At 28.8% G+C, this 24,304-nt stretch overlaps 1 protein-coding gene across 1 annotated transcript; it reads left to right on the top strand.

The window, feature by feature from the left end:
• The first annotated feature begins 51 nt into the window (after positions 1-51).
• Positions 52-23,710, top strand: LOC142324827 (acidic amino acid decarboxylase GADL1). Its single transcript, XM_075365841.1, has 10 exons — positions 52-457; positions 1,670-1,857; positions 5,876-5,982; positions 7,633-7,748; positions 10,090-10,341; positions 10,459-10,523; positions 13,540-13,618; positions 16,449-16,648; positions 18,391-18,535; positions 23,363-23,710. The coding sequence occupies exons 1-10, from the start codon at positions 293-295 to the stop codon at positions 23,543-23,545; spliced, it is 1,500 nt and encodes a 499-aa protein (XP_075221956.1). The 5' UTR covers positions 52-292; the 3' UTR covers positions 23,546-23,710.
• The last annotated feature ends 594 nt before the right edge of the window (positions 23,711-24,304 follow it).

Raw genomic sequence — 24,304 nt, 5'->3', positions numbered from 1 at the left:
GTATGCAAGCAGCTGTTATTTTAATCCCGCGATGGTATTAGCTAATTTTAGGTACATGAGTAAATGCAAAGAAAGAGGCGTCGTGTAAGTCACGACGTGTAATGTTGTGGGTCGTGCATTATCTGCATGTAATAAATTGTAAAACCAAAATTATATTGTTTAGGGATATTTTCAGAGACATATATATTTGTTATTTGTAGTATTTTCTTAGGTTATTATCATATTAACATTTTTTGTTTAATCACTCCAGTATACAAGTGTAAGGTTAGAAAAATACCAGATTTTATTTAAAATGTCTGTTAATTGTGAATCAAATGAATCGGAATTCGTAGGAAATGATCCAGATTCTGTGTATAAACTTCTTGACAGAGTTTTGACACTTCTGAAACAGGAAGGTGCACTTGGAGCTAGTAAAGATGTTCCAGTTGTTGTGTTCAAACATCCCAAGATACTGCAAGTAAGCTGATGTTTTATATTCTTTATGATATTATTTTAGTAATAGTTCCACTTTTTTTAACCGTATTGCTAAGGAATATTTTTAAATTATTTTTTTATACTAAAGTTAAACTTCATACTATAAATTTCTTTACTAAACTTAACAGTTTGAAAAATATAATTAAACTTAATTTTTAACTATAAACCAAAACAAATTTATTTTAAAAGAAGATTGATAATTACATATAATATTTTTGTTACTCCATGATATCAGTCACTTATGTTTTGAGTTATTCTTACATCATAAGTTATCACTATTATACTGGAAAAAAATTGTGTGCTAGATTTTAATTGCATCTTAATTTAGTTTATAGGTGTTCAAATCATTTTATGATTATTTTTCTGTTGACATGCCTTCTGAAAAAAAAAACAATGCAAAACTACTTTGCTAGTATATATACAGGAGGTTCAAAAGTATATTAACATGATGTGAGTAAAAAGATATTCATTTAAAGCACATTTTGGTTTTTGTTAAAAATTGAAAGATCTTTTTATTACCTTTACGAGCACACTTTACCAACACCATTATAAAAATTAGTTGATGTAATCTTCTCTTTATTTGGATTCAGTGTTTACATGGTAGGCTATAACATACCTAATTTTTTTTATTATTAATTGTGATAAAATGTATCTCATAAATCACGTATCTTATAATTTTTACACTATTAGTTTTGCTGCTACAGAAAGTTATGTTTTTAAATGATAAGTTTTAATTGCCAAAGTTAATTACTTATTTTATTTGAATCTATTTCATAATAAGAAGGAAATAAATATTGTATTTAAAAAAAATATGTTAAGTGGAAATTATCTTCTTTTGATATATAACAATTTTTTCTTTGGTAGTTTAGTTGTTCAGTTTTAATAGTTGTTAAATTTGGCATTGGTGGGTGATGTTGATGCTAGGTATGGAAGTGAATTGAATGAGCCCCTGATTTATATCAATGCAAAGTTTAATTCTTCAGGCCTAATTTATATTAAAAAAATGGAAATCTATAACATTGCAAAAGCATGCCTACCAGAGAAACATATCGGGTAGAAAACCGCTTATCTCAAACTGTAAAAAGCATAATCTATAAATAAATAAAATAGTAAATATGGTGGTCAAAAGTATATGTTTGATGATGATTATTTAATGTATGTGTGGTTATATAATATGTATGTATGGTTTATTTAGACGGATGTGTTAGATCTTGATTTAAAAACTTCAGTTGAAAATGAGGAAGAACTTTGGAATTTAGTAAGGAAAGTAATACAACATTCAGTTAAAACTTGTCAGCCATACTTTTTAAACCAGCTGTATGGAGGACTTGATCCATATGGCTTAGCAGGTGCTTGGATATCTGAAGCCCTTAATACTAACCAGTAAGTATTGCATATAAATGTGTATCTTTATCCAGTCCAGTTGGATATTAATTACTAGATCTGTCTTCTTTTACTTTTCTCTTTTTACTTATCTAAATGACAGCTTTGCAATTTGGATATTCTATTTTCTTTTTGTTTCCATACCAGTTTTCACTTTCTATCTATATATCTGATTACCTTATTCTGTTTCTCTTACTGCATATTTTCATTAAGCCTTTAAAAATAGCTGTTTTCCATTTTACTTTATTCTGGTATCCAACCTCATTCATTATCATCAAGTTACAGACAACAAACTACATTAAGTTACAAATTTATTATTGTTGTGCAAAAAAAAAAATGTATGGAGGGTTCATCTGAAACTTCAGCATGCTGTTTTTTGTGATGTTTTTAAAGGTTACCTAATAAAACATGAAAATGTTTGATTAAGGTATTGTTTTATTTGTCACCTTGATCTCACTTGGTTTTTCATTATGCAGCTGAATTTTTTAACATGTAAATCAGAGTTGATTTGTATGTTAATTTTCTAATAATTATTTCAGTTGTTACTTTCTATCCATTTTTGTGACTGGAATTAGGCAACTGATTCTGTCTAAACTAGTTGTACTTCATTTCATTTTTGATAATATTTGTTTATTGATGCAGTTTGTCATACTGTTTAGAATATCAGTGAATTTATTGAATTCTTCATTATTAGAGGATCCAGCTATTATCTTTCTGCAGGAGTGTGTGATATTATTTATAAATACCAGGAAGTACAGAAATCAGTAAAATATGAAATTTTAACTTAAGTTCATTTGAAAGTTCTATTAGAAAATTTGAATTTGAATAAACAACTGGATTTGTCCAATTTATTTACTTTGTTATATTAAAACGTCAATGAAAGTTTTTATGGGAAGCAATTGAATACTGGGAAGAATGCATCTGTTAACTGGAATAAATATATATGATAACTATATATGCTTAAAGAACAGCATACATTGTTTAAAGAAGCAGTTATGAAAACTGGAGGAGGGGATGTGTTGAGATTTTTGAAAACCTGTTCACCAGACAGAAATAACAATAGGAGGATCTTGCCTCATCAGTGTTTATTTTGAAGAATGTATAAGGAACCTTAATATTTATTCTTGACTATATTGGACATGTTTTGTTGGATAATATTAGAAATGCTATAGAATTGAACCAGTTTCTGTAATTGTGTTGAGGCAAAAATCATAATGAAGTTGAAGCAGCTGGTCTTCATTTCTTAACTTTCAAACATATTTATAACTTTATTTAAACCTACAAGGTTCATGTGCAACTAATAGAGTGGGTTTTTTTAAGTGGCAGAACAGTATATAGTAGGAGACTTAGCATTACTGAGGTTTTGTATCACTTACAAAACTGTTTGGGCAAGTTTATTTTTTAATAGATTTGTAATTGCGAATCTGTTTGGTGAAATATTATAAAATTTCACTGAATTTTTCCCTTATACAATAATATAAAAATATTAGATTAAGTAAAATATATATATCTATATATATATGTAATTTAGTTAAGTGATGTGTAATGTCGAATTAACACAGAATAAATAATTGGTTGGTTATATTTTGCTTCTATATTGTGTGATAATGTAATGAACTGAATTTTGTTTCTCTTCTTGTATAGATTATGATCCTTCATTTGTAGAGTAGAGATAGAGATGTGGATTCATGATCAAAAGGTTATAGGCTCAAGACCCAGTTTTAAATAAAAAAGTGAGAAAAAACTGAAAAAAAAAATGATGAAAAATAGGGTGAGATCAAGATAACAAACTTGTACAATAATTTTAATTACCATATGGATATTAAATTGAGTGGATTCACTACCTTTTTGAATATCTTGTTACCATAAATCTTGGAAAATAGCATTTTTGAAAGTTATAATTTAATAAGTAAGGTGCAGTTTTTTTAAAGGTTAAATTTAGAACCTCACGGCCACTTGAAATTAAAGTAAAAATATGCATTATGATTATCTAAGCAGTTTAAAGGTAAAAAGTAGGAAAAAACATAGAAAGTCATATAAAGTCAAATTGGCTTTTAGATCAACCAATTTTGGATTCAGTTCCTGGCAAGGGTCTGTCATTTTTTCATCTCTCATTCCTTTTCATCTTCCTGTTTAAAATGTTTACCGGAACAAGACTGGGGTTATAACAATAAAATAATAGTAAATAGATTATTAAATTAAAATAAATGTATAAAAATAATTGTTAATTGAGTGAAACGGACCAGGGGAAAAGTTTAATTCAAAATGTATGCTAGCTTGTTGAATGTTGTTAAAAACAGAGAGAATAATGAAGAATATACGAGTACATTATTCAGATTGAATTATTGTAATTTTTGCTAGTTTATTTGCTAAATTTTATAACTGATTACATGGAAAAATTTTTTAATTATAAATTGTATTACGTTTATAATTATTAATTAAATTTTCAAAACACTTTCCTAGTTCTGAATTTCACATTTCTAAAGAAATTGAGTACTAAACTAATTATAGTTAATGATGGAATTCATACGGTTATGAATTTTTTCATTTATGATGTACAGAAGTATCATTTAGTCCTCCTAAAACACTTGCACGTCTAGAAGTGCAGTCTGCTGTTTTACTGTTTGTGTATAGGCAAAGTCTGTTCAAAAAATAATTTTTTTTTCTCTGGTGCTTATGGAGATATTTGAGATGAGGTTGGTATAACTGCATAGCGTAGGAACTAATGAATAATCCCCCACCACCTTTGTCTATTTAGGATGATTAGTTTAGGCTTGTGATTATTAAGAGGAGTTATTTGGTGCTTTCGGTGAATTTTATGATGAGTAACTTTGCTGAACAAGGGAAAATTTTGTGTTAAGTTTAGGTGAAATTTCAACGTAATTCAAGAAATTTTCAAGAAACTTACAGGGAGGACTCTCTGAGCCTTACATAATCTCTGGAGTTTCAAACTTGATTGAGAATCTACCAAAGATGATGCTCGTTCTTTGGTAAATTCTCTTTGGTAAAATCATTCTTTATGTCAACAGACACAACGCACTTTGCTCAAATGAACAATTTCGTGAAGACAAATCAACATTTAACAGTTTGTGAGGCATTAGAAGAAACTGGGATTTCGGTGTTTTTATGTCATGAAATCCTAACCAAAAAATCAGGATATTATTGTATCACCGCCAAATTCATTTGAAAACGCTTGACACAAGACCAGAAAGACAGTTGTGTAGTGATCTGTCAGAAACGTTTGAATATTGTAAATGTTAGTGAAATCTTAATGACAATAATAGCTGGCGTGGAAACCATCTCAGTCATTTGGGTTGGAAATTTGTCACTGAAACCGAAAAAGATATGCAAAAGTCATACAATCATAAAGGTGATGTTGACAATATTTTTTGTAGTTGTTCATTTCTGATGAGATATCTGATGAGTTTCCTCGAAATTGTATGGAAGAAGAAATGTGAATGAATTTTGGTGCTTAACCATGACAATGCACTGACCCAGGTGTTGATGCTTATTCGTGAGACTCCCACCCGACTAGTTGCTGCTGGCATTTTATTTCCAAAATTAAAATTGTTAAAGTTGAGAGATTTGAAACAATAGAGTCCATAATAAAAGATTTACAAAACACCTTGATAGCTATTTTGAAAAGTACATTTCAGAACTACTTCTGGAAATGAAAGGACGTTGGAAAAATATATATAGAAAACAAGAATATTTTGAAGGAGATTGATTGTATAATGCTTTACATATTCAATAAATTGTTTTTAAATGTTTTGAACAACCTTCTACATCGGTAATTGGATTGATATTTTTATTAGAGCGTTAAAATATTAATGTTAGCTTTACTCTTGGTATTAAAATATTTTCCCTCAAATTCATGTTAAACAAATTATGTGAAGCTAATAAAAAACTTAAAAAGAAAAAATCAAGACTGCCTGATTGATCAAATGTTTATAATATTCAAAGACTCTTGTAATCAGCTTGCTTCTTTCAATCTTCACAACAGTGTTTAATGTTGCAGATATACATATGAGGTGGCTCCAGCATTCACATTGGCTGAATTAACTGTCATTAAAAGAATTCTGGCACTGGTTGGTTTTGAAAATGGTGATGGGATATTTGCTCCTGGTAAATTGTCTTTTGTTTATGTTAAACCATAAAAGTTAATTTATATGTTTTGTGCTTGAGTAATATTCAAAATTAAATTAAAGAATTAATTAAAAACTGTTCAACTTGATTTTTCAAGTCTTTTAATTGCTTGATGGATTGCTATTTTTGTTAAATTTAACATCAGAATGTTACATAATTTCTTATAAGTACTTTGATATTATTTTTAAATTTTAATTCAACAATTAACTGACCATGTATACTGTTATACCAACTGTATTAAGTTAATTAACCATTTATACCATCCCTCAAATTAGTAGGTTTGGATTCTTTAATGCTGCAATATTGTATTTATTTAATTTTTTTAAATTACTGTCAATATAAATGTGTAACTATTCAGAAAGATCATCGGTGCAATTACTTATGAAGGCAATAAATTCCATAAGTATTGAAAGTCGTTTTCTTACAGTGCCAACAAAGGAAATAAGTATTGCCAATGGTTAAAAATAAAATGTAGTATAAAATAATGATTTATAAGGTGTGTTTTTAAAGTAAGGACCATTTTGAATTTGCTGCCCCTATATATATGATTTAAACAGATGGGTCTTGCGTGGCTCAGTTATTTCAATAGATATTTTCAGCTGTTACCAACAATAGTTTAGTCATTTTGATGTTTGTTGTTTATATTCATCCATTTATAATGAGTCCTGCAATTTGTGATTCCGGCAACTGTGAATTATGAGGAGTATATCTATTTTTGATGGGAAAAAAATTGTGTGGTTGAAATTCACAGGCAAATGTTTGATGTTTATGGGCTGAATATTATGATTAATGCTAAAATAAGACAATGGTATCATTAATTTCAAGAAGGAACAAATATTCATGCAAAAATTTGAGAAAACTTCAAGATGTCCAATTGCCTTTAATGTGAAATTTTGACCAAAAAATTGGTTATAAATTATTGTGTACCAGATAGTTGCTGAAGATGGTAACTGGCATGTGTGCATGCGCACACACATGCATGCATGAACACACACACACGCACACAGAGAGAGAGAGAGAGAGAAGTCTTGCTGCAGCTCATGAATGTTTGTGGCATTATGAAAAAAAAAAGATAATGAATATTGTTGATTAAATTGTTATTGGAGATGAAACCCAGTTTTCTTATTCGAATGTCATGATAAAATAGTGGTCAATGCAATGGTGGCATTCATCATCTACTAGACCGAAGAAGTTCAAATAAGAACATTCAGTAAAAATGCTTATGGCTACCGTTTTTGGGAAAAATAGGTGTCTTTCTTATTGAATTTAGTAATAACTACCATGAGTGCTGATATATATTGCAAAATGTTAAAGAATTTTAGAAGAGCTCTAAAAAATTAATGAAGTTGGATGCTATCTGGTGGAATTCTGTTTTTCATGTAATACCCAGCCAAGCCCACGGCAAATCAGACTGTGAGGCAATTGGAAAAATTTTGTGAAAAATCATTACATACACATTGTGCATGATGTACAGTAGCGTAGATCAAACATTAAAATTTATTGATTTAAATTTGTTGATTAAAATTAAAAATTTATTGATTTGTTTACTTTTATGTATTGTACATTTTATTTTAAATACGTTAGTTTTGTTTCTATGAATAAGTAGTTTTTCATGTGTTATGATTTTAGGTGGTAGTGTTGCTAACATGTTTGCTATTACTTTAGCAAGATATAAAATGGATCCTGATATTAAAAGAAAAGGTGTTTCTCATTTGCCACCATTAGTCATGTTCACGTCTGAAGATGTTGGTATATAAATATCATTTTTTCTTTCTGTTATATTGTAAGCATATGTTCTGTAAAAGTGCTTTTGTTATACCATAATTTTGGATTGCACTAGTGATATTTTTTGGAATTGTCATGAAATTAAAGTTGATGTTTCTCTGAAACATCGAAATAATAAATAAATGTTTCTTTATAACTATTGTTCTGAAATTCAGGATGCTAACATTATTACACTTCTGATTGTATAATTATGCTCAGCAATAAACAAAAACAGATTATTTTTTTGAATACAAAATACAAAAATGATCTTTCATAAAGACCAATGATATTCAATGTATCAAAATCATAATGTAATTTTTTGTAGAATTTTAACCATTTATTTCAAATAATCCAAAAAATTCATTTAAGTTAGTTATATAGCTTACTTTATATAACATTTGGGTGAAATTTTCCCATACAATATTTCCAGAATAACATCTAACTGTTGACTGTACTAAAGCAAAATAAACAGTCATTTTAATTGTTTATTTAGAAAAAATATCAAAATATTTAACTTATAAAATAATCTATGAACATAATTAGTAGTAATTTTCTTAATATGTAAATAAAACTTTAAATTTATATGTAACATTACAGTACGATTATTATGTATTTCATTTACTCTGGAAATAACAGGCCAACACTCAGTTGTTTTAATGCTTGTTAATGAAGGATGTTAATTGATAGATTAAGTTATATCATAACTTGCATTTCACTGTTATTAAGTAATGACAATTTGTCTTCTTTGTGTGAAATAATAAATCATTAAGCAACTGTCATAGAAGGCAGAACCATCAGGTTAAAAGGAAATGCGATTTACACTTTTAGCTGGAACTTATCTCATTTAAGCAGTAAGGATGGTGATGAGGTTTTTGCAGACAAAAATCCATTAGATACAAGGTGGTATCAGAAAGTTTAGAGACTAGCTCTGTTGACAAGAAATTACTTTATTTATCTACATATATGCATTGTCACCTTCAAAGTTGTCCCTTCACACAGTAATATAGCATTTTTGTCATTTCTGGAACGTGTCCTGGAAGTCCACTTCTCGAAGCATGGAAAGTACCTTCGTGATTTGTGCTAGATCTTTGCAGTGGTGTCAAAATGACAACATTCAACTGCAGGAAACAGACAATGTTTTCAGGAGCCAAATCTGGAGAGTACTGTGCTTGCAGAATTGAAATGATGTTGTTGTGTCTTACAAGAAACTCATATGTGAGGAGAGAACTATGCTTGCAGAAGTGAAATGATGTTGTGTCTTACAAGAAACTCATATGTGAGGAGAGAACTGTGACAGGGTGCATTGTTGTCATGGAGCAGCCATCCAGTTTTTTGTCAAATGTTCCTCAGTGTTAAAACCTGGCAGTAAAACTCTCTATTGGTGGTCTGACCACTGGTGATGAATTCTTGATGCATAATGCCGAGGTGTTGAGCTTTTCTGATGTTGAGCTTGTTGAAGGTCTTCCTAATCTTTCATCATCTTCCAGTAAAGTTTTTTCCACTCTTAAAGCGTGCATGCCCTCTCAAATCATCTCACATGACTAATGGCAGCACCGTCATAAACTTGCATCATGTGCAGCGTCTCAATGGCAGATTTGCCATATTTCACACAAAATTTTATTTTCGCTCTTTCTTCAAGCTTGTTCATGTTGGAATCGCAAAAGTGGTTACGCATATGGTCACAATAGCACAAATTGCACAGCTACTAATGTGCACAGTACAATGTCTTTTGGTACACTGACTTATGAAAGTCTGTGCTCCTGTGACTGTGCGTGCAGCCTTGGCGCTATCTCCATCCTTCGAAACCTGACTTCATAAAACCCTATCATATTTTGTTGAAGATCTGAGTACAATCATCTTCCTAAGCCCGTAGGAGATATTCTTTGCTCATAAAATGCTTCGCTTACATTCTATTCACATGGGTGAACAGAGCGATGTTCCCCCATGGAATAGCGCAATGTCACATGGAGCAAGGTCAGGATTTTAGGAAGGGTACTCTAACAGTTTTATTCCAATGCTGGCCAAATACTTTGAGCAAACTTTGGAGCGGTGTGCTGGAGTGTTATCATGGTGAAAAAACCGTGTCCATTCTTGAGTTTAGTCACAGCTTTTGAAAGCTTTGGTAGCTTTAGGCAGACTTTCCTTATATCACTTTTCAGTACCTTTTTTGACCAATTCTCAATATACCACTTGCTTGTAACTGACTTATGAGTTTCCAACACAACTTGTATACACTTTTAAATGTATTACATTCCTACAAAATATGTGTGTTTTGTATATAATTATATTTTATTTATATATATGTATGTTTTTTTATTTCAGAGTCATTATTCTATGTTAAAAGCATCTCACTGGCTGGGTATTGGAACTGAAAATGTTATAAAAGTAAAAACTGATTCAAGAGGCTGTATGGAGCCAGGTGCATTGGTCACAAGCATTGAAAAATCAGTAGGTGAAGGCAAGAAGCCATTCTTTGTGAATGCAACTGCTGGAACTACAGTTCTTGGAGCTTTTGATCCTATAGAATCCATTGCTGATATCTGCAAGGAGTTTAACCTTTGGTTACATATTGATGTAAGCTATTTTCTTCTGTTTAAATTCAGTAATTTTATTCTAACTTAGTTAAAAATATAATTATATGTACTGTTTACTGAAAACAGTTTTATTATTTTTTACCATTTTTGTTATTAGGCATGTTGGGGAGGATCATTAATTTTCTCTGAGAAGTATTCATCTGTACTTAATGGAACCCACAGGTTAGAAATAAAAAATGATTTTTAAATTGCAAATCAATTCCATTTTGCAGAAAAGTAAAAAGGTATTTAATTAGTAATATAAATGTAGTAGTTTGATTTAATTTTTGTTTATATTTAAATTTTAATATAATGATATAATATATCTAATATCTATGGTAATAATTAAACATATCACACTGTGGTGGTGGCTAAGAATGGTCTTTGTCACAATTGGCTGTTCATGTATTATGCTTGCTAAAAATATTTTATATTTTACAAATTAACATAACCATTGTTCTCTTTTCTGAACTTTTGTCCAGAAGCTTGTATTTATTTTAAACTTTCTTGTAATAAAAAATCTATATTTTTTTAGTATAATGTACAGTAGAGTTTTTTCATACCTGATTGTTCATTCAAAGAGGCTTTAAATAAAGTGGCCATAGGAAGAAGTTTGTTTTTTCTGAAATATTCCTTAATTGTTTATTGTAGAAAATAGTCATTAAAATTAACAAGGTGTAACAAGTTTTTTTCTGGCATTTATTCAGTTTGAGCCTCTTTTTGTTTGTTAAAAAAAAATGCCCAGGTGCTGCAGTGCCCTGTGTTCATGTATTTTATTTACAGATAAGATAATTTTCAGCATACTTTTTTCTTTCATGCCTTTGCATTAATTTGCATATACTAAATTAATTCTCAGCCCTATGTTTTTTTTTTTTTTAATGTGCACTAATATTGACAATAATCTAACCATGTTGGTAATATTTCTGATTCTTTCAAAAGTAATGCTAAAAATCAATTTGACTACTAATAGTACAAAATTAACATGCATGAAATACAAGAAATACAAATTTTACTGGTGATGTATGAGGGTGGTTTGGAAACTAACAACCTACATTTGGCTATAAATAAAATAACCTGCATAGATAAAAATATTTTATTATGTACAACTTTAAAATACAGCTTTTAACTATTTTTCAGCACAGTTGCCATTTAAATTCCTGCATTTGCCATAACGTTTCACTAATTTACAAATAGCTTCTTCATAAAATTCAGCCACCTGGGTAACCTAGCCAACCTTTCACAGCATTTTGAAGTTCATCGTCATCATTGAAGTGCTGTGATACAAGCCATTTCTTCATGTGAATGTAGAGATGAGAATCACTCGGCGCAAAGTACGAGCTATAAGGGGATCAAAAATATCCCATTGGAATTGATTCAGAAGTTCTTGAGTTCTTCAAGCACTGTGAGGACGAGCATTGTCATGCAAAAAAACAACACTGATTGACAGCATATTGCAATGTTTGTTCTGAATGGCTCGCCTAAGTTTCTTCAAAGTTTCACATTAGACTGCTGAAGTAACCCCATTGTGTATGAGGAACCCCACTCTATATGAAAAAAAAATTAAATACAGTTCTTAAAATATAAATAAATAAAAAATTACACACATATAAATTATTACTACATTATCTGATTGATAGTTTAATAACAATATTTATGTAATACAAACATATTTCATTAAAATTAAATACAATATAACTTACAAAATCAATAATGCAAAAAAAAAAATTGAAAATATTATTTAATTATTCTATAACTTTGATGCTATTGAACAAGTAACATTGCATTTGTTCTACAGACAAGTATAATTTGTGTAAAATTTATTTATTTAATAATTCAACAACAACAGGCCTACAACAGCTGGATGATAATGAATCTTGTAGTGTGTAAGAAATGATATGCCTGACCAAGACTGAAACTTGAAGCCTCTGCATGATAAGCACTTTGCTCCAGAGATCAGGATAAAATTAGATGTAATGAATGAAGTCAAGCTTACTTTGAAAAAACTATCAGATTTTTCAAGAAGAGATTTTTAGAACACTAATAATTTTAAAAGAAGTCATAAACATTTTGTCATTGTATGTGAACATATGATGAAATCTACTGTTAGTAATATTAAAACGATTTAAAATAATTGATAATAACAAAAAAATACACATTTTGAAATGCAGACTAATCATGTTTAAATTTTATATGATGTTTAATCTTTGGATTAAGTTGGTAGATCTGATTTAATAATAGCAAATTAAAAAAAAAATCTAATCATTTGGGAGCATTCATTATATATATATATAATATGAAAGAGAAAAAGGCATAGAGCGAGAATATATATACGCTTATATGTAATAGCACAGGATGAGAGGTGGGAGAAAAAACTGCTGGTGATTCACAATAATTCTCCCTGTCTATCACTCTCTTTCTTTCTTTCAACATACATGTCCATATACGTGTATACGTATAGATAAGTATATGGTAAAGATAGACTGTGAATTATAGTTAGCTGTACCATGTTGCTTCTTGGTTGTGCTTGTATACATATATACATTGAAATGTTTGTTTATTATATATCAAAGTGTTTGTTTATATGAAATATTTAATTGTGTACTCATAACAATAAAAAAAAAATAATTGTTTAAATTCAGTGTAAGTGTAACATATTATAATATGTTATACTTAAATTGTGAAGAATGCTGGATAAAAGAGTGAGTACATCAAATATGTATTTCATGTTTATATTTTATATTTTTTGTTATAATGTGTGCACATGACACTTACATTCAAAAAGCATGTACGGCATAATATTTATGTATTATTTATGTATATGTATTATTATATATATATATATATATATATATATAAGCATTTTTTTCTCATTTTCCCATGTAATTCGTATGTACGAGTTTTCACTTCAAAAATATATTTGGGTCTGTAATATATATTTTTTTAATTAGTTACAAATTATTATTAATATACCAAATTTTTTAAGTAATTTGTAGTTTTTGAAATGTTGAAGAAAGTTGAAATTGTGACAGGTACAAAATGCATTGCTTTAAACAATTTGGTAAATGTTACTCTATTTAGCCATGTCCGGTGGATAATATTTTAATTATCTTTATACATTTTAGTATATACATATTTTAAAAATCTATTTACAATTTAAAATTGTAATTTTATGAAATTTCTATATTTATTTAAATTTCAGAGCAGACTCATATACATGGAATCCTCATAAAATGCTTGGAGCACCTCTTCAGTGTTCCATTATTGTTATTAAGGAAAAGGTTTGAAAAAACTCAGTTTTTTTTTAAAGTTTTAATTACCGTTTGGTTTCTTAAAGTTTGTTCTTATTCTGATCATTAGTTATGATATACTAAATAAATACATTGTAACTGAAAGAAATCCATCCATCTTTGTCTTAAATTTGGTATTCTAATAAGTTGTAATTAGTCTAAAGTATGGTTAAATTTTAAACAATGAAAAAAATAGTGATCTCTCCGTGTTAGAGTTGAATTATAAAATCATATGGTGAAGGAGATAAAAGCTAAAACTAAATAAATGAGATGTCTTTGTTTTAATTCTCCCACAAGGTAAATGCTTAAGGTAGCTTATTATAAAAATTGTTAAAAGCTGAAAATTAACGATAGGATTAATTTTAGTTTTTTGTCTTTAGTATTTATTTATTAAACTGCATTCTGAAATTACAGCTGATCAGATCAGTGTACTATAGTTCTTCAGGATAAAACAAGATGGTTGGCTTGGTGGTTTTTTAAAAGTAAAAGGGTTTGTATTTTCTTTGAATCCAGTTGTTACAATCCCTAATAAAGATGATGTTGATACCAAAAGGAAGATGAAGTTAAACTCTGTAGGACTTATAGGCTGTTCAATAAAATTTAAGACTTCAAATTCCTTATGAATTTTAAGTCTTTGAATTTTTTATTACTTTGTGTGTCATCATTTTGAGTAAAAGGTAAAGTTATAAACAAACTTAAGGGAACCCCTTTTTGCACCATCGGTGAATTGACTGGTTTGATGCTTTTTGTTCTCTGAAAAATCTTTTAACATCAGCATACTTTAGTATCTTTTTTGACTTACGATTTGATTCATTATAATTTCTTTTCGGTGTATTTACTTAGTAATGATTTTACTGATTGAACTAATTGACTTTGTAATGTTATGTTTTAAGGTAAAATTAATAAATAAAACTTTTTAAAACATAATTTTTTTCATTAACAATCACTCGGTTATATTTTGATAAAATATATTTATTAAAATAGCACATAAAGCAGCACATTGTAGCAATAATCGCATTTGGGAAACGTACTGTTTGTATATCAGTGTGGTAATAATAGAACTGTCAAGTTAAAAAAAGTGTACTTGAAGAACATTTTAATTAAATGGAATAAATTCCTTAACATGTTCATTGCTTCTTGGACTGATCGGTCTCACTGGCCTTTGTGGCAGGATGCCGTTGGGACTTTTCAGTCTCATGATGACTAACTCAGTACTGGTATTTGGTCCCACTGGCCCTGTTGATCATAATTTCATAACGATCTGGTGGGACAGATAGGTACCAAGTTAGTTTTTTCTTATTTTTATCAAAAAATAAGTGAAACAAATGCTATAATAATGAATAGTTACCGATTTAAGTGGCATCTGGCATCAAGGACCAAACAAAAAATAGCGGGAGCAATGAACATGTTAAAGGGTGGAGTATTGTAATCATTGTTAAATTTTAATAATTTGATAACCATCTAATAACTATGATGATTTAGATATTTTGTGTACGCCTACCATGTATTGGAGACTTTTTTCCATTATTTTATTTTGAAGAAGTTATATTCTTTTTATTTGAGGTGGCTTAATTTGATCATATTTAAAAATGAAAAGCATTTGACTAACTAATTAGTATTCACTGTCCTTTATTGGTTTGGTTTTGGGAAATTCACCATTTAAAAATAACATGGAATTTGATTTGTTTATAGTTTGAAAGAAGTTGATCCTGAATTTCAGTTTAAATAGAATGTGGTAGTGGTTGCAGATTGTGCAGATTAAATGACAATCATGTGCCATTAGATTATTAGCAGTACTAAATGTCATCATGTCTGGCAACAGTCAGATGTCATTACATATAACATCAGTTGTATCATTATGTCATATCTGTTACATCAAATTCCAGGGAAGTTTGCTATTGAACAATTCAACAAGCATCCAGGTCACTGACATCATTAACTTCACTCTTCCTCTCCCGTTTGTCATGATAATCGCCTTTGGTAAGACTAGTTCAATCGACAAGGTGTAATAAAATAAATAAACAGACATCTGTGTGTAATTATGCTTTGTACATACAGTCATATTGACAAATTGATTGTCAGAGTGTTTATTAAATTTGATTCTAAACAATAAATATAAAATTGTTTAGATTAATTTCTAATTGAAGAAAACAAAGTAAAGTCACCTAAATTGACTATTTTAGATATTCTCTTAATCTTAAAGTTTGTGAGTAGATTATTGTATTGATTTATTTGTATTTATTTTTGAGTAGAGTTCTACTGCCCTAGTACTCAACTTCTGATAGTTATTTGTAAAATTTTAATAAACGTGTCACTGTCTAAATGCCATGGTTCAACTTGAGGAATCTGATAAGTGAAGTAAAAACTAACTAATTATTTTCATAATGCAACATGTTTTCTCAGAAATATTAATCTCAAGTAGAACAAAATTTAGTGTAAATCAAATATAAGAATAGTTAAATTGTTAAATTAAACTGTTTGATTTTTTTTTCGATGCAGTATTTTTAAAAGATTTGGTATCACATTCTATAAAAAGATATTTATAATTGATAGTTTTGTCACGAATTCTTTAAATTTTGAGGAAAATGAGATTAATGCATGGGTTAAATTTATTTCTGAAATTAATATTATTTAATTTTGTTTACTAGCCCTTGATAAAATTGATTAATAAACATAAATTGTAGGTAGTCCTTCTTTAGCATGTGGAAGGATACACATTTTTATTTTTGAAAAAGTTAAAGCTTTATGATCAAGAACAGTTAGAATAAAAACATTGGACTTTAAGTATTGTTTAAATAAAAATTACTTGTTTTACATTCAGGGACTTCTACATAAGTGTAACTCTGCTGCAGCAACGTATTTATTTCAGCAAGATAAGTTTTATGATACTCAATATGATACTGGTGACAAAAGTGTTCAATGTGGCCGCAAAGTTGATGCATTTAAACTTTGGATGATGTGGCATGCTCGTGGTGATGTTGGTTTTAGAAAGCTTGTTGATAATACCGTTAATGCTTCTAGGTAAAGTTTAAGAAAGATTATGTTAAATTAAATTTTAAGCTTCCATTTTTTATGAAGTTAAATTTTTAAATTATTTAATATTGCAGGATAATATGAAATTAGAGCTTTTCTGATTTTAGAAAATCAATTTATTTGGCTCTGTGTTGAGGGCAAACTATTGTCATAAACATTACTGCAAATCTGTATTTCCATTTAGAACAAATTAATTATTCCAAAAAGATATTTTTCCATCTTGCATTAATTATGTTAGTTATTCTAGGAATTCAATTTTAAGTCTATTTAAAAAAAAATTACTCTAGCTTATTTTTATAATATGGGCGGAGTTACTTTTGTTTATATTATATTTTAATAATTTTGTAATTATAATTTAATAATTTTACCTTTTTTTAATAAATTAGTAATGTTTGATGTTTGATATATTTTTATTTTTGACATTCGATGATGAAAATTATTTGAAATATAGTTTTTTAAATGACAAACCTAACCAAATTTATTAAATGAGTTTAGTACTAAAGTCAAACTAAAAATTTTAGTTGCTCCAAAAAAAAAAAAAGATTAAAAATTTTAATCTTCAGTTACTCTTGGCAGCTACTTTAAATGACTTGTGCTGTTGTTCTCACCCTGACAAACATGACTGAAGTATAGTTAAAAATTGTGGTGGATTTGAATTGTGTCTGTTGATTTAGTATATTGTTTAGCATTAATATTAAACGTTTGAATGTGTTAAGGATTCAACACTATAACCTAAATCTATTTTAAACCCACTATAAGTGTTCCACTAATGTACACAAATTGATATAACACTACACTGATTTGCATAATAATAAACAAACTGATTGTACTCATAATAAACAAATAAAAACATAGAAAATGTAAAATTTATCATACTAATGTAAATAAACAAACGTTTAGGGAAAATATCTCAAAAATTGAAAAATCTGTGTAAAATATGGCTTTAAGAACAAAAAATGATTTATTTAATAAACACACTTCTTTTAGAATATGTAAACTTAACCTCTGTGGCTATATAGACTACATATGTTGTACATGGTCAAACAGGTTTTAAATAAAAATATAGTGAACACTAAAAGTCTTTCAAACAACAGTCAACATTTACTTTTCATCTTGTTAATGTAAATAAAAAATCACTAACATTAACAACTTTATATTCTACTGTAACGCAGAAAAATATTGTGTATATATATATATATATATATATATATATATATATTGTACATTCTAAATACAGCTGTCTTTTTTTTTGAACAAAATAAGGATTGCTGGTATTAACATAACATGAGTCATAAAAGTCGGCACACGATTAACTGAAACCATTATGTTATTAGTTGAATGAAAGCACAGTGCTTTTGTAATAAATTTATTTCAGTTTGTTGTTTAAAAAGTTGATAGGTTTAAGTAATTTGTTATCTACTATTTTGTAAATATAAAATTTTTATGAATGTTCTGTGATATAAATATTTACTTCCATTAAAATATGAGATATTTCTATTATGGAGTAGTCTGATTGGCCAGAGAACTCTTCAGTTATTTGCTATGAAAAGAAGTTAAATTGCTTCTGGATTCAATTTTTTGTAAGGTGTTGGCATTTTTAATCATCCCATGTCATTATTATTATTATTTTATTAAAAAATTTATTGTAATTGGCCATTCACCCATTATAAAAAGTAAATTAACACTTAGCATGTTCTTTGTATGGATTCTTATTGTTTTTTGTGTTTCAGATATTTTTTGGAAAAGATTAAGAAAAGAGATGGATTTAAGTTAGTCTTACCAGAATTTCAATGTTCAAACATTTGTTTCTGGTACATTCCTAAAAAATTGAGGAATAAACCTGAAGATGAAGATTGGTGGAAAAAAGTTGAACAAGTCAGTACTTTTTAATCTGTTCATATTATGTATTTTATAGTAATTTTTACAGATATTCTACAGTAATCATATCATACCAGTATTTCAGTATCACACTTGATGAGATGTGTGATGTTATCTTATCTGTAATGTTTAAAATTTTGGCTCTAGATAGCTAATTTTTGTTGTCGATTCAGCACTTTATTAAGATATCTTTGTGTTGTTATTTTAAGTCTTATATACAGTAAAAATATTAGAGGAAAAGTGGGTTTCACAAGGTGTTAAGTGAAGATCATGTCAAACTTTTCTATTATCAGCATGATCTTTTCAGATTGTAAGAAATTATTCTATATATTAAACTGAAGAAAGAGAAATATAAATCTAAAAATTGTTCATTTTCCATCTGTATATCTTTTTTTATTCTGTAAATAGTTTAATAACTTCAAATCTGTGTAAGATGGTTGAATTCAAATTTTGTATTTGTATTTTATATCAAATATTCAAATAGTAAGCCAAAGATTTAAAAAAAAATTATTTCAAATTTTAAAAATGTCTTTTTTGATAGATTGTCTAACTAAAGCCTTAATGCCAAATTTCTTAAAAATATTTACAAAAATCTTTTAACAAAGAAAAAAATGAATTTTTAACATTTTAAGATGACAATATTTCATCAATTTAATATACTCCAATTTTAACAGAAATCAAATTTTCTATTAAAAATCCTTTCATTGTGATATTGCATTTTGTTTATAATAAAATGACTACAGGTATAAATGTGGTAAAAAATGAATATCTCATTTTTTATTTGAATTATCATAATAAATATAGTTTCGTTTTCTTTAACTTAAATTTTGCAGTGTTAACTTTTTTTTGTATAAAATAACTAGTCATCTCCATAAAAAATGATGGTGTGTTAATTTGTTTGTTTGTTGTATGTGCTCACATTTTTATTTTAGCTGCTATTGGCTCAGTGTTGGCCAATGGTGGTGCGCCAAGTGGCTGCACACATTACATGAACGATTCATTTGTTTGAACGATTTATATTTTTCAAAAAATGTATACTTCTTTATACAATGATTTATCTAAAATTTTATTTATGTTCTGGGGATAAAAAAGGAAAATCATTGGGGTTAAAGCTCTGTTAAAAAATCACAACTCAAAAACAGCTAAAAATGTTCAGATTTTGAAGCTTTTTGATGTAAACAACAGAATGTTTGAAGGCTAAATTCAGGATTGTTAATTAGTTACAATTGGCAAAAAAATTAAACATAAACCATGTAACATTTTTGCAGCAGTCCGTAAGCCTGCCTTTTCCCTAGTTTTTAATAAATATGACTTTAAAGGTTGAAATGGATACCATTTTTAAAAGTTTAAAAAATGTTTGTTATGTTGTGTTAAAAAGTTTTATATATGAGGGTTGTTTTTTTTTTTCAACCTCAAATTGTGTACCTAAGTAAACACGAGGTAGTCAGGAGCCAGGTGAGCCATGGCATGTGATTACGACCCCCTCCCACCATGCCTTTGTCATTGCCGACTCCATTGTATCAGTCTGAGCCAAGCTACTGGCAGTTGGAGATGGCCACTATGATCGATGCTCCTGCCAAGTGTAAGTTGCGAAGTGTGATACATTTTCTGCAAGCAGAAGGTTATAGTGCTACTAAAATCCATCACAGAATGAGCCTAGTATGTGGTAAAAACTTTATGAGTGATGGTATTGTATGGGAATGGTATAGGTAAATTAAAGAAGGGTGAATGATTGTCCATGATGAAGATGGACAAGAATACAAGTCTGTTGCTACTGTATGCCTAGTTGAGCATATTAAAGAAGGGTGAATGAATGTCCATGATGAAGATGGACAAGAATACAAGTCTGTTGCTACTGTATGCCTAGTTGAGCATGTTGATGATTTTGTCTGTGATAAACAGAGGTTTATGATAAGTGAACTTTCTGTAGAAATCCCAGAAATTTCAAGGTCTTCTCTGTAGACAATTGTGATTAAAGACCTTGGATGCCAGAAACTGTGTGTACATTGAAGCCCAAAAATGTTGAATGATATCAAAAAATGCAACGAATGACATCAGCCGTATTGTTTCTCATGTGTTACAATAGTGATGGGGAAGAGTTTTTTTTAAAGACTATCATTACTGGCACCAAAGAACAGTCTAAGCAGAGGATGCATTCTTCTTCTCCAAACAAGTCAAAAAAGTTGAAACAGACAATGAGCAATAGGAAAACAGTGGGTACATTTTTTTGGGACCTTAAAGGTGTCTGGTTGGTGGACTTTATGGAGCAGAGAACAACAATAACAAGGGAAGTTTATTGTGAATCTTTATGTCGTCTCTGCAGAGTGATCCAGAACAAACGAAGAGGTACACTATTGTCCGGCATGGTTTTAATTGACAACAATGCACAACTGTACTGTGTTAATGTGATGCAAGACCTTCTCAACAGTCGGCAAGTGGGAAGTTTTCGACCATCCACTGTATATAACACCTAATGATTTTCCCTTCTTTTGAGAATTGAAGGTGTGGTTAGGTGGACAACACTTTGTCACCGATAAACAACTTCAGGAGGCTGTCGAGACATGCCTTACCTCACTGGCGGTCAACTTCTTTGAAGAGGGCATTGGAAAGCTGGTGTCACATATGATAAATGCCTCAATCATTTTGGCGATTATGTAGAAAAATAAGTTAGATACTACTCAACTTTTATTAAAATCATTTTGTTATGTCAATGTGTTTTTTTTTTTATAGCCCATCAGAGGTTAAAAAAAAAACAGCCCTCGTAGAATATACATATTTCAAGGGCCGACTGAAATACAGTGCACCCTGGAATGTAATTGAAGAACAAAAGCGATAGGTTTTGCTTTCTGTCAACATTCCAAAACTTGTTAATTTTCTATTATTTGCCATTGTTTTGGAGTCAAGTACACTGCTATGTCAATGTATCTAAAACAGTTTGGTGTGATTGAATTTTTAACAATGGAAAAAATGTATTTAATGACATTCATCTTCATTTAAAAGCCATTATGGTGATGAAATATTGTTCGAAGTACATTGAGTAGCTGGACAATAAAATTTTGTGCATCAGACGTTGGTAAAGTGAATATTGAGGATGAACTTAGAGAAGTAGAACTCGTCATCAGTCATAGAAACCAGTGGTCAACTGTTCAACTGATTTCTATGACTGATGAGGAGAAGCACCAAAAGGAGGTGGAAGCATTGGTCAACCACCAACACATTGCATGCAACCACCAAGGCTCTTGTGAAGTTGAAATTTGCACCTATTCTACACCTTCTGTACATTCATATATATTACTTATAGCTTTCGTATAGATTTGGCATCCTGTGGTGTTCACGTCATTATGCAATTAAAGAGAGATATTAAGGGTATTCATTTCAACATGGATGATGGAACTGAAGGGCTAACTGAAGGCATGAATCAAGAAAAGACTGCCAGCACTCTTCATTGATAGAATGAGAAAACTGGTTCACTGTTGGGAGAAATGTGTTGCTGTAAATGGAGACTGTAACTGTAAATGTGGAAAAATAAGTGTAAGTTTTTGTGCAAAAATAAAATGTTCTTTTATGTCATATTTGTTTCATTGTACTACCTGTTAGTGAGTTATGATCAACTGTGCGTTACATTTCAGCCACCACTTGTAAATTGTGATCATTATCTTTTGTGGATAAGAAGTAATTAGTTTTTTCTTTTAGAAAGAAAGAGACAGATAAACTAATTGTAAACTGACCATTTTTATATTTATTTTCACTGAAGATTTTTTTTCAGTTTAATACTTAGAATCATTTCCTGAAATTTTAAATGCCACTCTCTAAACATTCTATGTAGAAGTATATTAAATAAATACTTTCATAAATAAATTCAGTAAAAACTTTCACATCATATCATAATTACAGTATACTCTGAACTGGCCATTTTTATTGTTTTAGTTGTGTTTTTTTTTTCTGAAGAAATATTTTGTGAATGTCTAGTTACTTCAATATCATGTTATTTTATGTGATAAATAATTGAACAGATATTAGATTGTTTCTGTGATACCAAACTGTCTTGATTGCATTTTAAGAAACAAAATAAAAAAGTTATTTAAAACAAGTATTTTAACTGTTTGGTAGATCATATTATGAATCTCTTTAAAAGAACTTCAACTTCATAAAATAATGCATGACAAACTTAAGAATAAATTTAATTATTTCATTCTGTTTGAGTAAATTTTATGCTAATGGATGCTGCTCAATAACATGCTACTATTTGTTTGGAAGAGTCATTAAGTTTTATTGATTTATTTAACCCTATCTAATTTAACAATATATCTTTACGATTAAAGATATATTAAGACAATTATATTGTAATCATAAAGTTATGTATTCCATATTTTCTATTATTTTTTAAAAATATTCTTGATTTTATGTAATTTCCACTTTAGCATTCTTTTTTTAATATGGTATCTAAGAACCTTTTCTTTTCCTAATATTCATTTTCATGGCATTTTCAGTCATGTGTCTTCTTATTTTGAAATCATCTATTGAATATCTTGTATCATCACAAACCTTATGCAATTTATTCCCCTTCCTGTTACACTGGTTTCTTCAGCATTTTAAATCACATCTTCAACATACATAATAAACAAGATTGATGATAAGTTGCCCATGATATTCAGTGAATCAGTTTTTTAAATATAATTTTGAAATTATTGGAAGTTTTTTGAGTTTGTAAATATAAGTGTAAGTACCTGAATCAGAATGTAAGATAACATGAATAATTAGGGTAGAAAATACAGTTTTTCACTTGTAATTGTGCCAGTAATTTTAATGCTTAACCTTTTTCAGGTTGCTCCTAAAATAAAAGAAAATATGTTATTGAGTGGATCTTTAATGATTGGTTATCAGCCACTTCCTCAACGCAACTTGTGCAATTTTTTCAGACTTGTTACAACTTGTCATCCTCCGCCAACCTTTGAAGATATGGATTATGTTATTGAAGAAATAGAAAAACATGGTGAAGGTGTTTAAAGATGTATTCATTAATTTTTATATTACTTTTTATTGTTAATGAAATTCTAAAAAAAAAACTATAAAATTATTATGTTATAAATTTGTTATATTGTTAGAGTATTATATTTTTAAAATATTTTTATATGTATTTTTATGTATGTGTTTTTATATATATATAAATATATATATATATATATATATATATATAACACACACACACATAACACACACATAAATGTGTGTGTTAGAGAGGTGCTAACAGAATGTGAAATTTTTATTTTTGTATTTAAATTGTTATAAAAATTGTATAAAAAATAATTATGTAGTTATTAATTCCTACTCTGTTGGTTGTGTAATATTTTTAAAATTATATAAACAAACTCTGTTGTATAATTTTTTTAATATTGAAGGTTCAATATAGACAATATGTACATAATTTGTGTATGTGCAGACAGTTGGAAAATTAGTATCTAAAAGATACTAAGAAAACTTTGCTTTCCAGAAGATTTTGAAAATCAGCTGAACCGAAATTATGGTCATACTGTAGTTATCTTTGTTATGCATGCCAAGATTTTTTAAAATCTTATTCATAAAGTTTGTCACTCTGTATGGATTTTTTGTTTGTATCATATTAAATGTTCTTGTCATATAATTTTGTGTGTGGTATCAGAATGTGCTATCCAATGCTGTTACATCAAGATTTGCCATACTTCTGTTATATCATAGGTGATTTTAAGAGGATTACACAAATAACATAATGGTGTAACTGTTTCAAAA

Source organism: Lycorma delicatula, chromosome 5 (assembly GCF_047948215.1).
Source record: "Lycorma delicatula isolate Av1 chromosome 5, ASM4794821v1, whole genome shotgun sequence".
Taxonomy (NCBI): domain Eukaryota; kingdom Metazoa; phylum Arthropoda; class Insecta; order Hemiptera; family Fulgoridae; genus Lycorma; species Lycorma delicatula.
The sequence above is the reverse complement of the archived record's forward strand: the minus strand, read 5'-3'. Positions and strand labels throughout refer to the sequence as shown.

What these genes read in the sequence shown, in the direction of transcription:
- LOC142324827 (XM_075365841.1), top strand. Translation starts at nt 293, where the DNA reads ATGTCTGTTAATTGTGAATCAAATGAATCGGAATTCGTAGGAAATGAT. An exon ending in GAAGCCCTTAATACTAACCA is followed by an intron (nt 1,858 to 5,875) that starts GTAAGTATTGCA and finishes TTAATGTTGCAG; the next exon opens with ATATACATATGAGGTGGCTC. An exon ending in GGTGGAAAAAAGTTGAACAA is followed by an intron (nt 18,536 to 23,362) that starts GTCAGTACTTTT and finishes AACCTTTTTCAG; the next exon opens with GTTGCTCCTAAAATAAAAGA.